This window comes from Pantherophis guttatus, chromosome 4, assembly GCF_059756535.1.
Source record: "Pantherophis guttatus breed Tessera chromosome 4, ASM5975653v1, whole genome shotgun sequence".
Lineage (NCBI taxonomy): Eukaryota > Metazoa > Chordata > Lepidosauria > Squamata > Colubridae > Pantherophis > Pantherophis guttatus.
Window position 1 is genome coordinate 39,056,755 of NC_142066.1, and position 22,370 is coordinate 39,079,124.

General features: G+C 33.6%; 1 protein-coding gene across 1 annotated transcript; it reads right to left on the reverse strand.

Annotated features, from left to right (window-relative positions):
- Positions 1-20,079: 20,079 nt before the first annotated feature.
- On the reverse strand, positions 20,080-21,051 carry LOC117668929 (olfactory receptor 5AR1-like). Its single transcript, XM_034422979.2, has one exon. The coding sequence runs from the start codon at positions 21,049-21,051 to the stop codon at positions 20,080-20,082; it is 972 nt and encodes a 323-aa protein (XP_034278870.2).
- Positions 21,052-22,370: the final 1,319 nt, after the last annotated feature.

Consider the following 22,370-nt stretch of genomic DNA (forward strand, 5'->3'; position numbering starts at 1 on the left):
GTAGGGTAGAGTAGGGTAGAGTAGGTTAGGTTAGGGTAGGGTAGGGTAGGGTAGGGTAGAACAGAACAGAACAGAACAGAACAGAACAGAACAGAATTCTTTATTGGCCAAGTGTGATTGGCCACACACAGAATTTGTCTTGGTGCATATGCTCTCAGAGTACATAAAAGAAAAGATGCATTTGTCAAGAATCATTAGGTACAACACTTAATGGTAGTCATAGGGAAACAGTCAATAAGGATACCATGATAGACTGAAAATCATATATGCATATGCACATACATATATACATACATACCACATACATAAAAGCACACACTGCAGACCTCTTTACAGTTAATGTGAAAGCAATTTGGGATTTAGTAGTAAGCAGTGAAAGAACAGAAAAAAATGTTATAAAAGTCTAGTTTAAAAGTTATTAAATAGGAGACTTCCTATTTAGGAAGTTGACATCGTGCAGGAGGTGAGGAAATGGGGCTACCATTTCTGGAACCTCAAACTCTCTATTAGAAGCTCTTTAAGAGCACTCCTGATCCTGTAGAGACTGGGAAATAAAAGAGGAAATCTTGAAGCCCCTGGGCGCTACCCTAGCATCGGAGGGGATATCGGACGAACCTCTTTAAGCTGGTGGAGAGGAAGTCAACCATAGGGCAGATAGGAGCGATGTCGGCTGCCTAGAGTGAAGCCAAAAGGAACTGCAGTTTTGTGTGGTTGTGCAAAGAAGCCCCAAACAGAAGAGAAGAAAAGGAGAAGCATGGACTGAGGTGGGCGCAAAACTATTGGATTAACTAATGGCGGCGAACTAAAACAGAAGCACAATAAAATGTAAAAAAAAATAAACAACAACAGCATGAGAAAGAAGAGACCTGCGGAGTGACTAGGCAAGATCGGAAGACTGATAATCTCAGGACCCCAGAGACGGTGGTGGAGAAGGGGGGAGCCGGAGAAGGAGATAAACACTTTAATTTTAACAACAGCAAGGCTAAAACGAACTTAAAAGATTTTTGAAGTGCCTGTGGGACTTTAAAATGGAGTGGCGTTATCAGTGATCATAGAGAGAGGAAAAGAGACTCAAAGGGAAGGAAATCTGATACGAATGGACAACAAGAAATAATAACATTTACAGCCACCAATGAGATCAGAGAAGAAATGTTAAGTACCACTAAGAAAAAAGAAAAAAATCTTTCCTTTATTTCTATACTTGATTAATTGTATTTTTATATATTAATTATTAAGGTAATGAAAATAAAGGGGGGGGGAGACAGAATTAATACCGTAACTCTGAAATATATATGCATTGTGAATTTATAAAGTTTGAAAAAGGGGATAGTGAATGAATTATAACCTTGGCTGATTGAAAATACTATAAATAAGAACTGAAAACTTGTAAAATAATAACTAAGCAATATTAAGTGACTAGTAATCAATAGAAGTGCATCAAAGTGTGGTAACATTATAAGGGAAATTAGTGATTAAGAATTATATGTTAGTTAATCCGAAGTCACGAGAATTATTAACTCTTCAAGGATATAAGATAGACTGGTGGTCTTATTCTCAAGTGCACTCCAGGTATAAAAAAGATTTACATAGTGAAGGAATCTACCGTAAAAGACAAGAATTGGATAAGATCTTATTAGAAGGAGGGAAAGGGATATTATCTAAATGTTATGCATATTTATTGTCTCTGCAGATAGGACAGGATGTAGTGAAGGATTGTATGATAGCATGGGGGCAAAATTTTGGATATCCCCAATTGGGATATCCCCAATTTTGGATATCCGCAATGGGAACAGATTTGGTTGAAAAATATGAAATTAACCATGGCCTCCTCATATAAAGAAAACATATATAAAATGGTCTACTGGTGGCATCTCCCCCGGCGAGATTAGCTAAAATGTTTCCCGGGACATCTGCCTGCTGTTGGAAGTGTGGTTACAGCAATGAAACCTATTTTCACCAATGGTGGACCTGCCCGCAGGCAGTTAAATATTGGAAAAAAATACGGCAATGGATTTTGGAAATTACACAGATTAATTTGGAATTAAGACCTGAGATTTTCCTATTGGGGCAAAACCTTTGAATGTTAAATCAGATATATGGTTCTTGTTGATTCACATTATCACTGCAGCAAGATTAGCGTATGCGCAGGAGTGGAAAAATCAATATTTACCGATAGATTTGAAAATAATATATAAAATTAATGAGTGTGCGGAATCAGATAGATTAACTAGATTGAACAATGGTAAAAAAGATTCAGAATTTTATAACAGTTGGAAAGTATGATACGATTGGGTCCAGAAAAGGTGGGATAGAATAGATATATGATGATGTATATATATATGGTGGCAAATATGTATGTATAAAGGAATGATTTTATACTTATGGACAATGTAATCATATTATACCATGGTGGCAGGATTGTATATTTTATTTGTGTATTAGTGTATAGAATATATTAATAAAAATTATATATAAAAAAAGAATTATATGTTAGTGTGGGAAGGTTTTGTAAGAACATTAAAAATGTCAACTATATCTACCATAATGAAAACAGGGAAAAAAGCAGCTGTAAATACCACAACAATGGTGGCATCACCACTACAACAAAAAACATTAGATAGCATGGTAGGAAAAGAAAAGGAAAAAGAGAAAGAGAAACCGGAATTGACTAACTGCCATGCAAAGCATGTTTTCAATGATCCAGGAAACATTGTTAAAGACTCAAGAAAAAATAGCAGAAAATCATGAAGAAATGAGAATATTTAATGCAGAGATTAAAAATGAAATTGGAGAAGTTAGAGAGGATATTAAAAATATGAATGACAAAATCAGAGATATTCAAAAATCAATAACAGAAAACAAACAAAGAATTAGAAAAGCAGAAACAAAAATAGATCAAGTAGAAACAAAGGTAGAGGCAATGGAGCAAAAAGCCCTTCAATTAAATGAGATGTCCAACTCAATAACAATGCTTGAGATGGAGAAAGCTTCATATTTTCTCTGTTTTCAAAATATAACAGAAGAAAAAGACTTGGGAGAAAAAATGGCAAAGATAGTGTCAGAAATAATACAAAAAGACAAACTAGAAATAAAAGGACAATTAGACGAAACATACCACGTACATAGAAACTATATAAGAAGACATCGCCTGGCGAGAGAAGTACATGTCAGATTTTCCAAACGATCAATTAGAGAGGAGGTATATAGGAAATCTAGAGAAGGGACATTGACATACAAAGGAAAAGAAATCATAGTCCTAAAACAAATTCCCCGAAGAATCAGAAATCAACATCAACAGTACCAATTTCTAACAACTCAACTGAACAGATATAAAATAATGTTTAGATGGTTAACTCCGGAAGGGATCTTGGTCATCTGGGAAGACAAAAAATACAAAATAGACACACTAGAAAAAGTGAGGGAATTTTATAATGTGCACTTTGACCAGGAGGAAGAGCAGGAAAGTAAAGAAGAAACAGAAATTAGAAGCCAGGAAGAAGAGCAAATAGAAGTGGTGCAAGAAAAAGAAGTGAGGAAAAATCAAGAGAAAGAAAGAGAGGAAAGAGAAGGGGCAAGAACAAAATCTCGGATGGAAACAAGACACACTAAAAAAACAATTACATTAGATAATGGAAGAGGCAATGAAACTTTTTTCTGTAAATATAAATGGACTAAATGCACCAAAGAAAAGATCTCAAACATTTACAAAATTATGAAAGTTAGGAGTAGATGTGATATGCCTTCAAGAAACATACATCAAAAAAGGGTACCAAAAAATACTAGAGAACCCCAAATTAGGAAAATTATATACATCCCTGATTCAGAAGTAGAAAAGAGGAGTAGTGGTTTACGTAAAAGAAAGAATAGATTCGAAACTATTATATGCAGACGAGGAAGGAAGTGATGGTTGAGTTAGTACTAGAAAGTAAGAAAATATTAATAGCAATATATGCCCCTAACCAAAACCAACAAGAATATTTTAAAGGAATACCTAAAAAAAATAGTAGAATTAGAATATGAAGAGATCTGTCTAATTGGAGATTACAATGCGATAATAGATGTGAAAAAAGATTATAAAAGTAGCAAAAAGAATAAGAGAAAGAAAGAAATACTCACAAAAGAGTTTTTTGATATGGCCATGGAAATTAATTTGAAAGATGTTTGGAGGGAAACACACGAAGATGAGAACCAGTTCACTTTCTATTCCCACCCTCACCAATCCTGGTCCAGGATTGACATGGCTTGGATGTCTGCGAATATTAGGTATGGGGTAGAAAAAATAGAAATATAAGTAAATCAATGGGCAGATCATAACCCAATCTTTGTAATCTGGAAGGGAAAAAATGGTTTAGGAGGTGGACAATGAGTCAAAGGATATGTAAACAAAAGGAATTCAAACATATGTTAGAAAAGGAATTAGATTTATTTTTCAAAACAAACAAAAAAGAGGATGCTTCCTTACAGAACACGTGGGATACGGCAAAAGCATATATAAAGGGCTTGACTATTGCTTATTTAGGAAAGAAAAATAAAGAAAGGAAACAGAAGATAGATAAATTATATGAAGAATTAAAGAATATAGAACAGAAACTTCAACAGTATCCTGATAATAAAAAAAATAAAAGAGGAATGGAAAAAAGTTAAACATAACATAAATTTGATAAATCAAAATGAATTAGCACAGAAAATAAAAATGGCCAAACAAAATTATTTTGAGTTTGCGAACAAAACAGGCAGATGGTTGGCGTACAGACTGAAAAAAGATAAAGTTAAAAGAATGATACACCAACTTAGAGATGAAAAAGGAGATATTCAATATAGCAGGGAGGCGAAAAAAGAAATCATTAGGACATTTTATGCAAATTTATATAAGCAAGAAGAAGTAGAGAAAGAAAAGATAAAACAATATATAAAAGGATCGGATATGCCAATAATTACAGATGAACAAAGAGAAATATTAAATGGGCCAATAACAAAGATGGAACTAGAATTTGCATTGAAAAAACAAAAAAACAACAAAACACCGGGGCCAGACGGGCTACCAGTGGAGCTATATAAAACTATACAGAAACTATAGAAAATATACTAGAGGTATATAACGAGGCTCTGGAGAAGACAAAAATCCCATTATCTTGGACGGAGGCAATAATCACAATCATACCCAAAGAGGACATGGATCATAAATTAATTCAAAATTATAGGCCAATATCTTTATTGAACACAGATAATAAAGTGTTCGCAGCAATTATAGTGGAAAGAACTAAAAAAGTATTGAATAATTATACCTATCTGGACCAAAATGGACTTCTGCCAGGCCGTCAAATTAAGAACAATATGAAAATAATAATAAATGCACTTGAATACTATGAAGTGCATCTGGAAAAACAAGCTTCGCTGGTTTTCCTTGATGCCCAAAAAGCATTTGATAATTTAAAATGGAAATTCTTAAAGGCGCAATTAAAGAATATGCAATTTGGAATAAAATTTGAAAAAATCATTGGAGAAATCTACACAAAACAAATAGCAAGAGTTGTGTCTGAATGATGACACAACAGACTAATTTGATATTACAAAAGGAGTTAGACAAGGCTGCCCACTGTCTCCATTATTGTATATTTTAACATTGGAAATCTTGTTAAAAAAATCAGGGAAGACCAAGAAATTCAAGGATTAAAAATAAGACGAGAAGAATACAAAGTTCAGGCCTTTGCCGATGACCTTGTATTTATAGCAGAGGAACCATTAGAGGTAGCACCAAAACTGTTTAAGAAAACAGAAGAATTCGGAGAGGTGGCTGGACTAAAAATAAATTGAAATAAATTGAAACTAATAGCAAAAAATCTCACAAAAAATCAAGAAAAGGAATTGGAGAATAGCACACAAATTTAAATAACAAAGAAAATAAAGTATTTAGGGAACTGGCTGTCACCAAGAAGCTCATCAATAAAGGAAAATAATTACGACAAATTAATAGTACAGATAAAAAAAAGATTTGGATAACTGGAGAAACCTACAGATCTCATTAACGGGAAGAATCTCCACTATTAAAATGAACATTCTACCAAAATTATTACATCTATTCCAGGTCGCTCCAGTAAAATTAGAGAAAAAGTTTTTTGAAACATTGAATAAGATAATCTCCAAATTTTTATGGCAAGGAAGGCGACCATGAATCAAACTTAAACTACTTCAAGACACAAAAGACAGAGGAGGAACAACACTCCCAGATTGGGAACTCTACTACCAAGCGGCAGTGTTATCATGGGTAAAAGACTGGATGGAATTAAAAAACAGCAGGATATTAACAATTGAAGGCCATGAACTGCAAATGGGATGGCATTCCTTTTTATGGGATGAAAGATATAAAACACACACCTATTTTAAAAGACACACAATTAGGAATACACTACTACTAATTTGGCTAAAAATTAAAAAAACAACATTATACAAAAATTCTGAATTGGCTATCACCATCAGAAGCGGTAAGGCACCCAAATTTAACAGAACCCCAAAATATAATTAGATATAAAGACTTAATTGATTATCAAGGGAAGCTGAAAACCAAACAACAATTGGAGCTAGAGTTAAATAGAGAAATTGATTGGTGGATTTTCACACAGATCCAATCCAAATACAAGGAACATTAAAAACATGTGAAATCCACAGAGAGAAACAAGAACTAGATAAAATTGTATTAGACTCACAAGAGAAATTAATTAGTAAAATCTATAATTTTCTATTGCGATATAAGATGGAAGAGGAAACAGTAAAGGATACAATGATTAAATGGATGCAAAATTTTAAATATACAATAGATTTGGAGAAATGGGAGGAATTATAGCAAAGAATACAAAATTAACACTAGCGGTGGCATACAAGGAGAACCAGCTGAAGATGTTTTATAGGTGGCATATGTCGCCCACAAGATTGGCAAAAATTCATTCAAAGAATAGCTCATTATGCTGGAAATGCAAAAAATTACCATCTATGGTGGACATGCCCAGCAGCAAAGAAGTTTTAGTCTAACATCGAGAAATGGTTGGAACAAATAATAAAATTACAAATAGAGATGAAACCAGAAACTTTCCTGCTAGGAATCTTTACAAAAACATATCCTAAAGATATAAAACACCTGATAATACATATTCTAACGGCAGCTTGAATAACATACACAAAGAATTGGAAACAAGAAAAAATCCCAACGGAAGAAGAGTTAACAGATAAAATCGCACAGTGTGCTAAAATGGATAGACTAACAAAAAAGATTAAGGAAAAAGAAGAGACAGAGTACTATAGAATATGGGACGTTATACCTATGGTATAACATCACTAATAAAGAAATATAGGTGCAAGAAAAATAGAAAATATGTAAATAGATATATTAATAATTTCCTATGGGCAAGTAAACATGAACAGGGGTTTCAAAACAAAAGTATAATTCAAATATAAAGATTGTTAAGAAATCCTAAGGGGAGGGGAAAAAGAAGAGAAGGGGGGAGAAAAGAGAATGAGAAAAACTACTAGGCTAAACATAAGGGGAAAATCACAACTGTATTAATTGAAGAACCAGTACGAAATATTGCTTTAAGAAGAAAATTTACTTATACATTGTATATTTTGTAAATGTTTTTTATATGTGTTTTATATGTTTTTATGTGTTTTTAATAAAGTTTATAAATTTTTTTAAAAAGTTATTAAATAGGTCAGAAGTCAACTAATCATAAATCAAGAGATTGTGAAGCTTTAGAAAGTGCAGTTAAAATCCATGTGCGCTTAAGATTCCTCCTCCAAAATGGTGTGCTGAATGACAGGTGATTACTTTTTTCTTCCACTGACAAACAGCTGATTTTGCCACTATAGTTGGTTATTTGGTGGCTCTACTCTCTGTTTTTTGAAGGGGACACTAGGAAGGATCCAAGATGACCTTTGGATGATAAGGCACCTATGGAGAAGAGGGGGTCTTGATCACTGCAATTCTTGGTAAGAAGTGATTGAAAGGTCTCATCTCTTGCCACCTTTTCCCTTTAGCTGCTCGTTTTTCTTAAGCATATCTGGATTGAAGTGTTTGTGATTTCTGTTTACATCCAGTGACTGATCTAAATATGCAACCAAGGGGAACTAAGAACAAGAGAAGAATTGAAGGAGATGGGTATGGATATTGACTGGTGGCCATATCTAGAAATAAAATCAAAATATAAGAAAGATTTAGCTGAATTTGGATTCCAAGACAGTCAATACGAATTAGATAGAATTTTACAAGGAACACAAGATAAATTGATAAAAAAAGTTTATAATTATTTACGAGAATACAAATTAGAAGAAGAAGTGGTCAAAGAAAATATAATAATTTGGGAAAAGAATTTTGGCTACAATATCCAATTAAGTAATTGGGAAAAATTATGGACAATAAATTATAAATTAACAATGTCTGTACCATATAAAGAAAACATGTACAAAATGATCTATAGGTGGCACCTCCCACCAGCCAGATTGGCAAGAATGTTCCCCAACACTTCTCCAACTTGCTGGAAATGTAAATTTTATAAAGGAACTTATTATCACATGTGGTGGACCTGTCCAAAAACAAAACAATACTGGCAAATGATTAGAACAGAAGTAGAAGAAATCACACAACGAAGATTAGAAATGAGACCAGAAACCTTTCTTCTAGGTATAATAAATGGACAATATGAAAAGGAAATAAAATATTTAATCATCCATATAATAACAGCAGCACGAATAATTTTTGCACAAAATTGGAAGAGTAGTGACACACCGACAGAAGATAGAGTAATTAATAAGATAATGGAATGTGCAGAAATGAACAGACTTACAAAAGAATTACAAGATAAAGAGGAACATGATTATTATCTAGTATGGGAAAAGTGGTATACCTGGTTGAAAAATAGAAAAAGGAAAAAAGAATAGGGAGTAATTGGAGATATAGAAACAGGAACATAAATCACTAACATAAATTAACAATGAATCATAAAGATAGATATATGAGTAAGATCAAACAAGGAAGAGTCAAAACACAAATAAGAACATATTTGAACATATGTTGTTTATTTGACAATATATATTTGACAAAATGTATATTTGAAATCTTTGTTTACATGTTTTGTTATGTATGTTTTGTTGTCACTAGTTCTGTTTTGTTTGTATTTTTAAACAAATAAAAAATTATTTAATTTAAAAAATAAATAAATAAATATGCAATGGAATCCAGGAATAGATATTTTTCAGTACCAAATAGGAAATCATGTAAGATAATTGTAGTCTCAACTATGCGTTGAAAAAGAGCTCTTTAAGAATCTTGCATATTTTTTGTTGTAGAAGCAGTATCTTTCTCCAATTTACAAAAGAAAGGAAGATAAAGAACACTTTTCCCCCAACTGTTGGTCATTTGCCAATTCAGATTACAAATGGGATAAATAGTTTAGCATAATAAAACTAGAAACAAAAAACAAAACAAAACAACAACCCCTATTCATACATCTATATGAATAAGCATTTAAATATCCTTTAATATGAATTTAGCATTTGCTACACTTTTGTTTGTTTGTATATTTGTTTGTTTATGCTCTATGCACTGGAACAGTTGAGAAAGATTTTATATTTATTTGTTTGTTTGTTTGTTGCAATGGAGCACTGCAGTAGGTTTCTCTTTACAATTTGAAATATTAAAAACCTAAATACAGAATATTTTTTCTTGGATTGTACTTCCTGAGATATTGTGAATAGCATAAATTTATTTTTAGTTGCCATATAAATTGCTAAAAAGGGAATCTGAAGTTCAGGAACTAATTGAATCCATGAATTGTTTGATTTGAAACTTCTTTTTTTGCCATTGGTTGTGTTATTTCATGACTAAGTATTTGTTGAAAAAGAAATCATATAAATGTTCAGATTTTCTTAGCATATACCATATTTCAGCCTAATTTGAAACTACTTGGGATCTACTTCACTTATCCAAGACTAATCACCATCTCATCACTAAGAAAGTAAAAGTTGCTATTCTATGAGTGTCTTATACATCAACTATTAATTTTTGTACCAGTTACTTTATTAGCCATATTTGGTATATAAAACTAACTTTTAGCTCTTGAAGATTGAAAAAAACATGAAAATTAAGAAGAACAAATATGCATAGTTGTTTAATTTTTTTCTTTCATACAGTCCTCGTTTAATGAACCTATAAATACAGAGAGAGAGAGATGATCTGAATATATCATCTGAAACTTTGTTAGTGCTTGCATATCCTTCTGGTGTACAATTATTTCATGAAAAAAATAAATTCTAATTTCAGTCGTTATTTCCATCGTGGGTCCATATGTAGTAAAACATAAATCTGTTCAAGCAAAGTTATATTTGAAGCGACAAACAGAATGTTTGTTCAATTATAACTTGCATCAGCAACTTCTCTGCCTGTTCACTTATGCCAATACAGATAGTCCTCAACTTAAAACCACAATTGAACCCAAAATTTATGTTGTTAATTGAGACATTTGTTAAGTGACCTTTACCCTATTTTATGACCTTTCTTGCCACAGTTGTTAAGTGAATCACTGCAGTTGATAAATTAGTAATCTGGCTGTTAAGTGAATATGGCTTCCCCATTGATTTTGCTTGTCAGAAGGTCACAAAAGGTAATCATATGACCTTGGGACACAGCAACAGTCATAAGTATGACAAGCATCTGAAATTTGATCACATAATCACAGAGATTCTGCAAAGATTTTAATTATGTAAAACAGTCATAAGCCACTTTTTTCATTTCTGTTGTAACTTTGAATGGTCACTAAATGAACTGTTGTAAATTGAGAGCCACTTGTATACTATCACAATATGCTGAATTAACTGAAGAAGCCATTTAGACATTGCACAGAAAGAGGAGAGGAGAGGAGAGGAGAGGAGAGAGAGGAGAGGAGAGGAGAGGAGAGGAGAGGAGAAAAAAAGAAAACCCTCCAAGAATCAAGACTGCCAGGATTCCAGAAGTATATGTAAAACTCAGAAAGGATATCTAGAGACTTGGTATTCTCTCCCATCAGATCTAGCTTTGTACTATATATATTTTCCATGAAAATTCTTCAATATTTTAGTCTATTTCTGTTCACTCAAATCTGAAGTAAAATCCAGTCTTTATGTTGGTAGATATTATTCCTGGAAGAAATTTGGGCTAGTCAACTAGACAAGTAATTTCTTGAGCCAGGCCAACTTCTGAAAACCACATCTATTTCTGGTTAACAAAACTAACTTCCAGAAAACATTATACAGTACCACCCAGAATAGTTGGATTAGCTTTGTTTGCTCAAGGAATTTTGCTTGCAAAATTCTTTAGAATATTCTACTTTCAGAACAAGATATTGTGCAGATACTTAATCAAGACAAGTCTATCAAACTTCCTAACACCAGTCTATTCATGGCTTATAAGAATATCCGAAAGAGGATTTTCAAATGCTCTTTCCATTGGTATTTACAGTTGGAAATAAGATTAGCAGGAATCAAATGTATAGAAGCTCTACTTCTACTCTAGCAAGAATGGAATCTGTACTAGTTTCAAAAAGCTTTAGATGTTTGAAAGAAAAATACCAAAAGTCTATTTACTCTGTTGTAAAATAAACTGAAGATTTGTAACAGGTCCTGAGAGAGGTCAAGCCCTTGATACTTTTGTAACATCTGTAGGGTACTTTCTCTCTCCCTATCTCTCTATTCACACAAATCTTTGTACCATCAAACATTCTTTCCCAATGGTGCTTTGACCTGTTCTTCAGCATATTAGGAAAAACAGATTACATAAAGAGCCTATGGTACTTTTCCATTTCCTCCACAATTTGTATGTGATTAAAGAATGGAAAATGAACCTGTGATAATGTTTGAGTCTACATTCTCTGAATATAATCCTGCAATTAATTCAGACAAAGTCCTTCTGGACATTTATGCCCTCAGGAATTCCAAATTAAACTCATAAAAATGATGTAGAGTAACTTTCCATTTAAGATGTGTGTTTAGAGAATATTAGAACATAAAATCATAGGGCTAGAAGGAATCTTGGAGTTTTTCTAGGCCAACTCCCAGCTCAAAGCAGAAGTCTAATAAATCTTCCATAAAATGATTGTCCAGCCTACTTCTTGAAAATCTACAATGATGGAGCACCATAACTTTGGAGGCAATCTATTCCATTGATTAATAGTTCTCATTGTTGAAAATTTCTCCTTCCTTTTAGGTAGGATCTTTCTTTAACAAGTTTCCAGCCATTACCTCTTTTTCTGCTCTCTGATGCTTTCATGAATAATCTCCTCTTCTCTATGACAGTCCCTCAAGTATTGGAATATAGTTTTGTCCTCCACAATCCTTCTCTTTGACAAGCTAGACACACCTAGCTCACTCATCTTTTCATCAAACAGTTTAACCTCCAGATCATTTATCATCTTTGTTGCAACTTCTAAATACTTAGAATACTTAGACCTTTTTCATAGTTACTACTGTTGAGCCAGATACTGTCTATTCTATACTTATGCATACTCCACTTATAAAATACTTTGCTTTGTTTTTCTAGTTCTTTCCTCTGTTTAATTGAAGCAATGTTATTTATTTAACTTATATGAATTTCTTGTATGAAAATTTAAGTAGATAACAAGAAGAGAAAGAAAGAAATATATATATTATTCAATTTGCAAATTTTTCTCCAGAAATTGAAAAAGCTATTTGAATAAGCAACAAAACATTTCAAATCAAAACGGAAAAAAAAAAGATCCATCTGCCATGATTCAACTTCCAGACAACTCTACCTAGATGACTAAAAATCTTCATCAATATATTTTCATTTTCTGTTTTTTGTTTGGATCATAGATTCTCCAAGAAGAATTGGATGGGCAGCATGGTTTTATGTCTTAATACTTTACTATACATTGCCCAGAATCCCTCTGGGGGGGCCTTTCATTGATAAATGAAATGAAATGAAATAAATATGATCAGCACACACTTCTTCACATAATATGGTATTTGGTTTCTTTATCATAGTTAGATAAGATGAGTCAATATTATATCCAGAGCATTTAAAACTAGATTCTGGGTAATTATGACACTAAGAATCCTATATGATTGGAGATAATAAACTAATAATTAATGGAGACATTTGGGATGAAGAGTTATTGCTTTCATGGCTTGAATTTAAGATCCTCAACATTATCTAACTAACTATTAAGAGAAATTATACTAGAAATATCCTAAATTGGTAGAATTGTATTCTGAAAATATTATACAAAACCAAATTAATTCAAGATGAGTTTTTTATTCCTCAGTAGATACTTTGATCCTGCACATGGTACCATAAAATAAAGCAGAATAAAGGACAATTTTTAAATTAAATTAATTATTTTTGTATTCTTTCTGCATTATATTACACATTCTATTCCAGCATTTTGAGGGCACATAAGTAACTACGGAACAAAATTATTTTACTTTTCTTCAGGTAAGAGAATCTCCATAGACATTCATGAATGGAAATTTATAACTTTGGATAACGCCGGTGTAGTAATAATTACAGAGGAATACTTGACAAACCTTGACCCATTTGGTAATCATATCAGAGATATTTCTTTACCTAAATAAAGAATGACCATGGTGAGCAAAAATTCAAAGCAATTTTGACCTTCTTTACAGCTCTCCAGTTGTGGGAAAAGCTGGCAATGAACATTCAGAATCTTCCTTCCTTCCTTCCTTCTTTTCCTTCCTTCTTTTCCTTCCTTCCTTCCTTCCTTCCTTCCTTCCTTCCTTCCTTCCTTCCTTCCTTTTTTCTTTCTCTTTTTTCCTCCCTTCCTCCTATTACTCTTCTCCCCTCCCTTCCCTATCCCCTTCTCCTGTCTCTTCCCTTCCCCTCTTCTTTCCTTCCTTTTACAGTAGACAAATAAATAGCTGGTGCCAGGTGGTGAAGGGAGTAAGAAACTACAGTGTGTGCACAGAGAAAGGAATTCCCTTGTACTTAGCTAAATAAGAGAATTACAGAGTTGGAAGAAACCTTAGAGATCTTCTAGCTCTATCTGCAGTCAACCAGGAAGCCCTATAATATTTCATATAAATTGTTGTCCAATCTCTTCTTAAAAACCTCCAGTGTTGGAGTAATCACAACTTCTGGAGGCAAGTCATTCTCTGATTAATTGTTCTAATTGTTCTCCTTCATTTGATTTGCTCCTTGATTAATTTCTACCTACTTCTTCTTGTTCTGCCTTCAGGTGCTTTGGAGAAAAAGTTGACACACACCCCCACCCCCATTAGAAAACATTGAAAATGTGGATCATCTGATTATGGCTGACTATTGCAGTTCAGTGGCATTACTGAACCAGCCAGAAGTTCCCCAAATTTCATTTCCTCAGGAGTGAAGTTTGAGACAGTGCCACAACATCCAAGACTAAAACTGAAAAATTCTCCACGTCCAAACACTCAAAGTCAATTAGTCTTTATAAAACTATTGCTGTTACTGAGACTGAAACTTTTAATTTAAAATTTAATATAAAAAATAATTTTACACATAGTATTTAAAATTTAATTAAAATAATTTTAATTTTATCATTGAAACTTTTAGAGGAAGACAGTTTTAGAATATTAGTTGTTCTTTTTCATATGTATTATAGATACAAAAAGAGCTAGGCAGGTGAATTTTATTCTGTAAACCAAGTTTCTTCCATCTTCCATCTTATATTTTCTTATCTGAAATAAATTTCCTAAGAGAGAGAGAGAGAGAGAGAGGAGAGGGAGAGAGAGGGAGAGAGAAGGAGGGAAATATATATATATATATATATGTGTTTTTCTTCTAGCCAGGTTTTCTCTACGTAGCCAAGGTTTTTTTTTTGTAGCTCTAGCTACAAAAAAAAAACAACCTTGGCTACGTAGGGAAAACCTGGCTAGAAGAAAAACACACATAAACCCTACGAAGAAGTAAGAAAATTTATATATATGTGTGTGTGTGTGTGTGTCTTTTTCTTTTTCGTAGGCTTTTATGTGCATATTCTTTCTAGCCAGGTTTTACCTACGTAAACTAAGTTGTTCTGCAGCTCTGGTTCTGTGAATGAGATTTTATATATATTTGCAATCTACATATCAGAAGGGGATTGATGGAGGGATGCACTGGTTCCTCAAATACCAAAAATTAAAAAAAAAGGGGGAATCCAAAGACTTCAAATGAATCAAATTTCTATGAAAAATGGGAGCAAGATTTTGCTTACATACATAGTTTGTTCCTGGAATGTTTGCTCTTCTCAGAAAACAGAGAGGATTATAATCTTGCAATGTTTTGAAATTTTGGGAGAAAAAAATGTGCAGTTGACCTACTTTTTCTAGTATCATGGTCATCTCATTGCAAACTTGTAGTTTTTTTTAAAAAAAGATTAATATCTGGGGAGTAGGAGGAAAGATTAATAAAATGAGACTCTGCATCTATATTTACTTTCCAAACTTTTGTTCAGGACAAAAGATTTCTTTGGTATTTTGAAACAAAGCAAATAATTCTAATCCTAAATCCTTGAAAAATTGTGAGGGGTTTTGCTTTGATAAAAGTTAGTATGATGTACTGTGTTGGAGTTATCATACAGAGGGCACTGGCTTTCCTCTTATTTAACAGACTAACAGAGTTGGAAGGGACACCTTGGAGGTCTTTCAGTTCAACTCCCAGCAAAACAGGAGGCCCTATACTATTTCAGACAAGTAGCTGTTCAGTCTCTTCTTAAAAGCCTCCAGTGATGCAGCCCCAGTCATGGGTTGCTCCTGGTTCGCACCGTTTTGCAAGAACCGGTAGTAAAAATTTGGCTGGCCACACCCCCGAACCGGTCCCTGGCTCAGTCGCCGCTAGCTTACCCTGCCCACCTCATCAGAGCTTTTTTTTTTCCTTAACTTTTAAAAGCATTTTTTTCTACAACCTCTTTGGCTGAAAAAATGCTTTTAAAGGTAAAAAAAAAAGCCTCTGATGATCCCACAGCTCAGCTGGGATTGTCAGAGGCTTTTCAAAGCATTTTTTCTGCAATCTCTTCAGCCGAAGGTGTGGTAAAAAAATGCTTTTAAAAGCTTCTGATGATCCCAGCTGAGTTCCCTGATTGGCAGAGGCTTTTCAAAGCATTTTTTTCTGCAACCTCTTTAGGTTGTAGAAAAAATGCTTTTAAAAGTAAAAAAAAAAAAGTTGGCCACGCCCACCCAGTCATATTACCCCCACCAAGCTAGCCCACAAAATAAGCCATGCCCACAGAACCAGTAGTAAAAAAAAAAATTAGAACCCACCCCTGTGCAGCACCCACAACTTCTGAAGACAAGCCATTCCACTAATTAATTGTCCTCGCTATTAGGAAATTTCTCCTTAGTTCTAGGTTGCTTCTCTCCTTGATTAGTTTCCATCCATTGTTCTTTTGCCTTGCCTTCTGGTGCTTTGGAAAATAGTACACTATCAGTCTGCAAATAAGCCAATATGGTTTTAGTGGATGCATTCTCAAGATAGTGTTTTCCTTCTCATCCTAGTTCAAGCCCTTCGATTGTAAAACTCTACAAGTTGCATAAAGGAGAATCAAGGTGACATAGTTAGAAGTAGCAATAGTCTGACTCCCAGTTGATTCATCTGCTATATGATCTCACCTTCTACCTGGACCTTGAATTGCAGTGATTTGGCTGTTAAAGTCCTGGTTTCCACACAGCCTTAGCCCCCACCTTCTAAACTAGTGGGTTGGTGGTTGATCTATGAAATTCACCACTGCCTAAATACATGAAAATAAAAGCTTAGCTCTTATATTTCTGGAGTCTGTGCAGTATGGAATTCCCTTTCTAATGGCATCCATGCTGAGAGAATCTCTGACTCACCTCTTTTTCTCCTCAAGCTATAGATTGCCCCCACAAAACCTTATTCTGAAACTTCAGCTCTTAATTAATGACATTATCAAGAAGTGTGTTCAGTTGACAAATCCACACAACTGACAGGCAGCAGGATAGAGATATCAAAAGCTCTTTTAAGTGGATTAAAAATTATAAGGAAACAAAAGTAAGGCAATGATACAAGAAGGAAGAAGAAATAATATCCTATTTCTTCCATTATCCATAATAAAAGAAAAATGAATAACTGATTTTAAAAAATCATATAATTTAAATGACAATTATATCTATATTCTGCCTTCCTCTAGGACAGGGTTGTCAAACTCAATTTTATTGAACGTTGTGTTTGACCATGGGGGACCAGGGTGGGCATGGCCAGGGTGGTGTGGCCAGCTCAACATCACTCATGTCATGTCATGGCCAAGTGCTAAGGCAGGACTTCCCTCAGACCCTCCCTCACTCTCATTATAACCTACTTCCTTCCTTCTTTCCTTCCTTCCTTCTCTTCTTTTTCCTTCCATTTTCATTCTCCTTTCTTCTTCCTTCCCCATTTTCCTTCTTTTTCTTTCATTGCTCTCTTTCCATCTTTCCTTCTTTTTCTTTGTCTTTCCTTTCCCCCTTTATCTCCATTCTTGGATGCTCAAATGCAAAAGGGGAAACATTTCTCCTTTTGTTTTGTTTTGCTTTTAGTTTATTTTGGTAGCCCTCTGCAGTGAAACAGAGCCCACTCACAGTCCCTCAGGGCCCTGTCTTCAACCATGATAGCCTCCTGCAGCCTCTGCCAGCAAAAATGGAGCTCAGGGGACCCCAGGCTCCGTTTTTGCTGGCAGAGGCACCATGCAGCAGTCCTTCGCTGTTTCCAGGGTGGCCCCATGGCTCAGATCTAAGCACCCATGAGCTGGATCTGGTCCATGGGTCTTGAGTTTAAGACCCTGCTCTAGGTATTTCAAGAGTGTCAATATGTTCCTTAGTGCTCATGAATTCCTTTGCATACCTAATTATCTGTCAACTGTTTAATTATTTATTTTTCAATATTTTTTTTTCAATTTTGTTATTTTTTCCATATTATTTAATTAAAGAAAATGAATGGGAAGTTTGGATCCCCGCAAAACCAAGTGGATCAATGGAATTCATGTTTCCTTCCTTATTTCTAATGAACATATCTACTGTACCAAACATATTATAAAAGTAACTGTCTAATGGTGTCAACATCTTAAATTTGTTCATAATCCAAAATTGTATAGAAATCAGTCTTGTCATTTTGTATTATGGAAAACATTAACCAGCTATAGGTAGTATGGTTACATGTGAATAAGACACCTGTTCACCTTCCCTAATTTTAACTGTGATAAAATAACAAAATACATATAATTCAATTAAAACATATAAATATAATAAAAATCAACACAAAATGAAAAGCCATGTCCCAAATTGATGTGTTCTAATGTAGCAGAATTTATTAGTCCTTTTGTAATTTGTTTTCAATATGAAACAATAGTTTGAACAAAATGATGATAGATAAATGCAATTTCCTTTCTATTTTTCTGGTGTATGCAGATTTATTTTGAATTTACATTATTCTGACTCTTGCTCACTTTGTTTCATCATCCCCACCTTCCTTGAAAAAATGGAACAAGGACAAGCCAATGTGTCAACTATCTGTAGGCATTAGCACATATCCAGAGGTCAATTGATGTAATTACGCATTCTCTTGCCAAGATGTTTTCCCAGTAATCAATCTGACATTGAACATTAGTACTTTCAACCCAAAAGATATTCATGATCTCCAAAATGAGACACAGTTGTGAAGCAAAGATCCCTCATTGTCGTAATTCTTTCTGGCTTCTAGTATTAAAATGGCTGACCACTTTTTATAAGAATTATATGCAATTTATATCCTTATTTATCATAAGCACTGTTTCATTCAATAAATAAATGATATCTCAATTGGCAAAGAGCCAACCAGATTTGTCTTTATGATACATTTTTTCTTAATGGTTCTTTTTTTATCCTTCCCCTAATTGATTGGAAAACAAAAATTCAGTGCTATGTTTCAGGGACTTTATTATAACTTTAGCTGTGAACCAAATAATAGAAAACATGCCTGGCAGCAAATGACTCATGAGAAGCAAAATATATACCCCATAAATTGTGTTCTTCTATTTCATAAGAAAAGAGTTTTCCATGAAGATGTTCCTATGGAATTAGGAAGGAGATATTTGTCATACAATAAAAAATGTTAATTTGAAATGTTTGGTAGTAGAGAGAGATGTTACAATATACGTAAAGTGATATAGATACTTATTATATATCCTATTATTATATATCCATCTTTTACTATGGATAGAAAAAAAAGATTTCATGTTTGGAAAAGAATAAGACCCATGGAATAATAAACAGTCTTTTCTATTCTCCCACATAACTGGACATTTTAATAAAATCTATACATTTTTACACAATATCATTTATTTAATCTAAATTCATCTTGCAGGCTTTCTTTTCTTTCAAACATGTATTTTACAAAACTTTTCTCTCATTCAATCCAGTTCTTTGCCCTAAAATTCATCCGGGTTAGAAAATAACAAGATTCCTATGAATTTTACAGTGCAGTATTTTTCTTTTTAAGGGAGTCCCATTTATCTTCTCTAGATCAAATTCTTTGCAGCTTTCATCTCTACTTAAACAAGGACTGATATGAACATGCAATGGAATTGAGAGATAAAGTATTTTCTAGAACTATATAGGAAATGCCAAGAAGAAGGTCATGGTGGCTCTAATTACCTTTTGGAGAGGAAAGGAAGGGAACACTTTGTGACAGATTACTGCTAGTTACCAATTCAGATTGCAGATAGAATGGCAATGAGTTTGATATTAATGAAAGTTCCTCTGTGAAAGAACAAACAGATAAAAATCTGCATGCATTTTTTTTTGTTTCTAGATAAAGTCTTAATGCTTCACATTCTCACGCTTTCTATACTCTATTATATCAGTTTTTTATTTATGCATTGCAACCTGGAAGGGAATGTTTTTATGTCTTATTGGACAGTCAGTCAGATATTTAGACAGGGGTTAGCATTTTTGTCCACCTATTTCCAAGATCCTGGCAGTTGTTATTTCTGTGATCATATCATCATCATCAATCGTCATCATCAACATCATCAACGGAGCAGAGAAATGGGATTTCTGTTTATATTTCAAATATCACAAACCCTGCTACTATCTCAGGATATTTTATCTGAATTGTATACCCAATGATATTCTCAGTAATGCAAGTTTGCCAATAGCTTTCCAAAGAGCCTTTTTAAATTCTCTATTCCTCAGAGTATAAATGAAGGGATTGATCATGGGAATCAGGATTGTGTAGAAAACTGAGAATACTTTGTTCAGATTCCTGAGTTTGCTGTCCTTTGGTAACAAGTACACAATTATAAGGGTCCCATAGAAAATTGTCATCACAATTAGATGAGAGGAACAAGTGGAAAATGCTTTGCTTCTTCCAATGGTTGAAGGTATTCCTAAAATGGTTCTGATAATGAAGATATAAGAGGTCATAGTCAGCAACAAAGGTGGTAATGTGCATGCAGAACCCAAGACTAACATTGCCATTTCAGTCTGCTCAGTGGGACTACATGAAAGCATTAACAATGGTGCATAATCACAAAAGAAATGATCAATTGTATTGGCGCCGCAGAAAGTTAACTGAGAAGTGAAGAAGGTGGTGACTGCAGCAGCCATAAGGCCAATCATCCAAGAGAAAAGGGATAATTGAATACAAGACCTATTTTTCATTATAGTTATATAATGCAGTGGTTTACATATAGCTATATACTGATCATAAGACATTATAGATAAGAGGTAACTTTCAGCTCCAGCTAGAAAAGCAAAGAAATAAAATTGGAGGAAACACCCATTAAAAGAAATTCTGTGATAGTCAGTTACAAAACTGGCCAAAATCCTAGGGAGAATTGTTGAAGTATAGCAGGTTTCCAGAACAGACAAGTTTCCCAGGAAGAAATACATGGGTGTGTGAAGACTACGATTAACTATTATTACTACAACTATAAGAATGTTTTCAGTTATTGTCACCATGTATATTATTAAAAATATAACAAAAAAGATGATCTGCAAATGAGGAAGAGTTCTGAATCCTAGGAGGATAAATTCTGCAACCATTGTTTGATTATCCTTCTCCTCTTTAGCCATGGACTGTTTCATCAAATGGTCATATATTCTGTAAAACAATATTGCAGTGTTCAATAAAAGTTCTGATTTAAAGTGTTGACCGCAATAATCAGGTGTCTTGCTTTGCAGAATTTTTTTTTTTTCCTCATGAACTGATAAAATCTGATCACCAACTTTATGGACAATCTTAGACATTTTATACTAAAATAATTAACAGTAATGCTGAGGCATACATTTAAATAAGGTGAATTTAGTTACGAATTACTTTTGTCTTTGTTCTCATTAGAATTGCTCTGGTAACTTAATTTTATCTTACATTACTTTAAAATTTAGAATTGAAAGGGGTTACTCCTAAATACCATTAGTGCAATTCTTTTTATATATTAGGGTTTATTATTATGAATGCACTGACCAAATCTATTTTAAAAAGTTCCCCAAATTTGTGAAAAATGTGTAAGGATGCATAAGTAGGTTGTTTAAATGAGGAAGAATATAGAAGTTGCCTCTTGAAAAAAGCACCTTTGGGACAACCATGACCCAGATGACTGAGAATCTATATAGAGAAGGAATATATTTCTTTGAGTTATTATTCAGAAAGCAGAATGCTACTACTATATACAATGCAGTGTTTGTAAAAGGTCCTGAAATTGGAAGAAATCCAAATATGATAATTTTGTAAAATATATCTCTCCCTCTCCCTCCTCTCTTTCTCTCTTTCTGTCATGCACATACACAGAGAAAGACCCACAGACAGACAGAGAGACAGAGAGACAAACAGAGACAGAGACAGAGACCTTTGTATGTTCAAACTGGTGTCATTCATTGTTGCTTTGAATTCATGTCTCAATTTATCAGGAGTACTGGATGTATTGTTATTTATTTTAATTTCCTTTGCAATATACATGATCCTTAAAGAAATATAATGTGCCATGCATAAACCTAGTAATTTTCAAGCTTATATCTGTTGCTTATTTACCTTTCTTCTCAGAAGATCTAATATCTCTGGGCACATCTGCCTCAGGGAATTATGCTAAATGTTCAGAGTACTTTTTTTTTTTCAATAGAGAATACAGAAGAAATGTGAAATAAATAATTTTCTTCTTAAAGTAAACATGAAATTATCCATAAAAATAAATACAAAAAGTAAAAAATAAATAAGTACTGAAGAAAGAAGTTAGAGAGAGTGAAAGAGATTGTTACAAAGAGATTGTTTAAATGTAATAATATATTCACACTAGCTGTACCAGGCCACGTGTTGCTGTGTCCAGTCTGGTGCTTTAGCTGGGCTAAAAGAGCGAGGCTGAAGTTCCAAACTTTCCATGAACATTTGGTGGGCATGC

Coding starts and splice junctions, on each gene's coding strand:
- LOC117668929 (XM_034422979.2), bottom strand. CDS start 21,051: ATGGCTAAAGAGGAGAAGGATAATCAAACAATGGTTGCAGAATTTATC.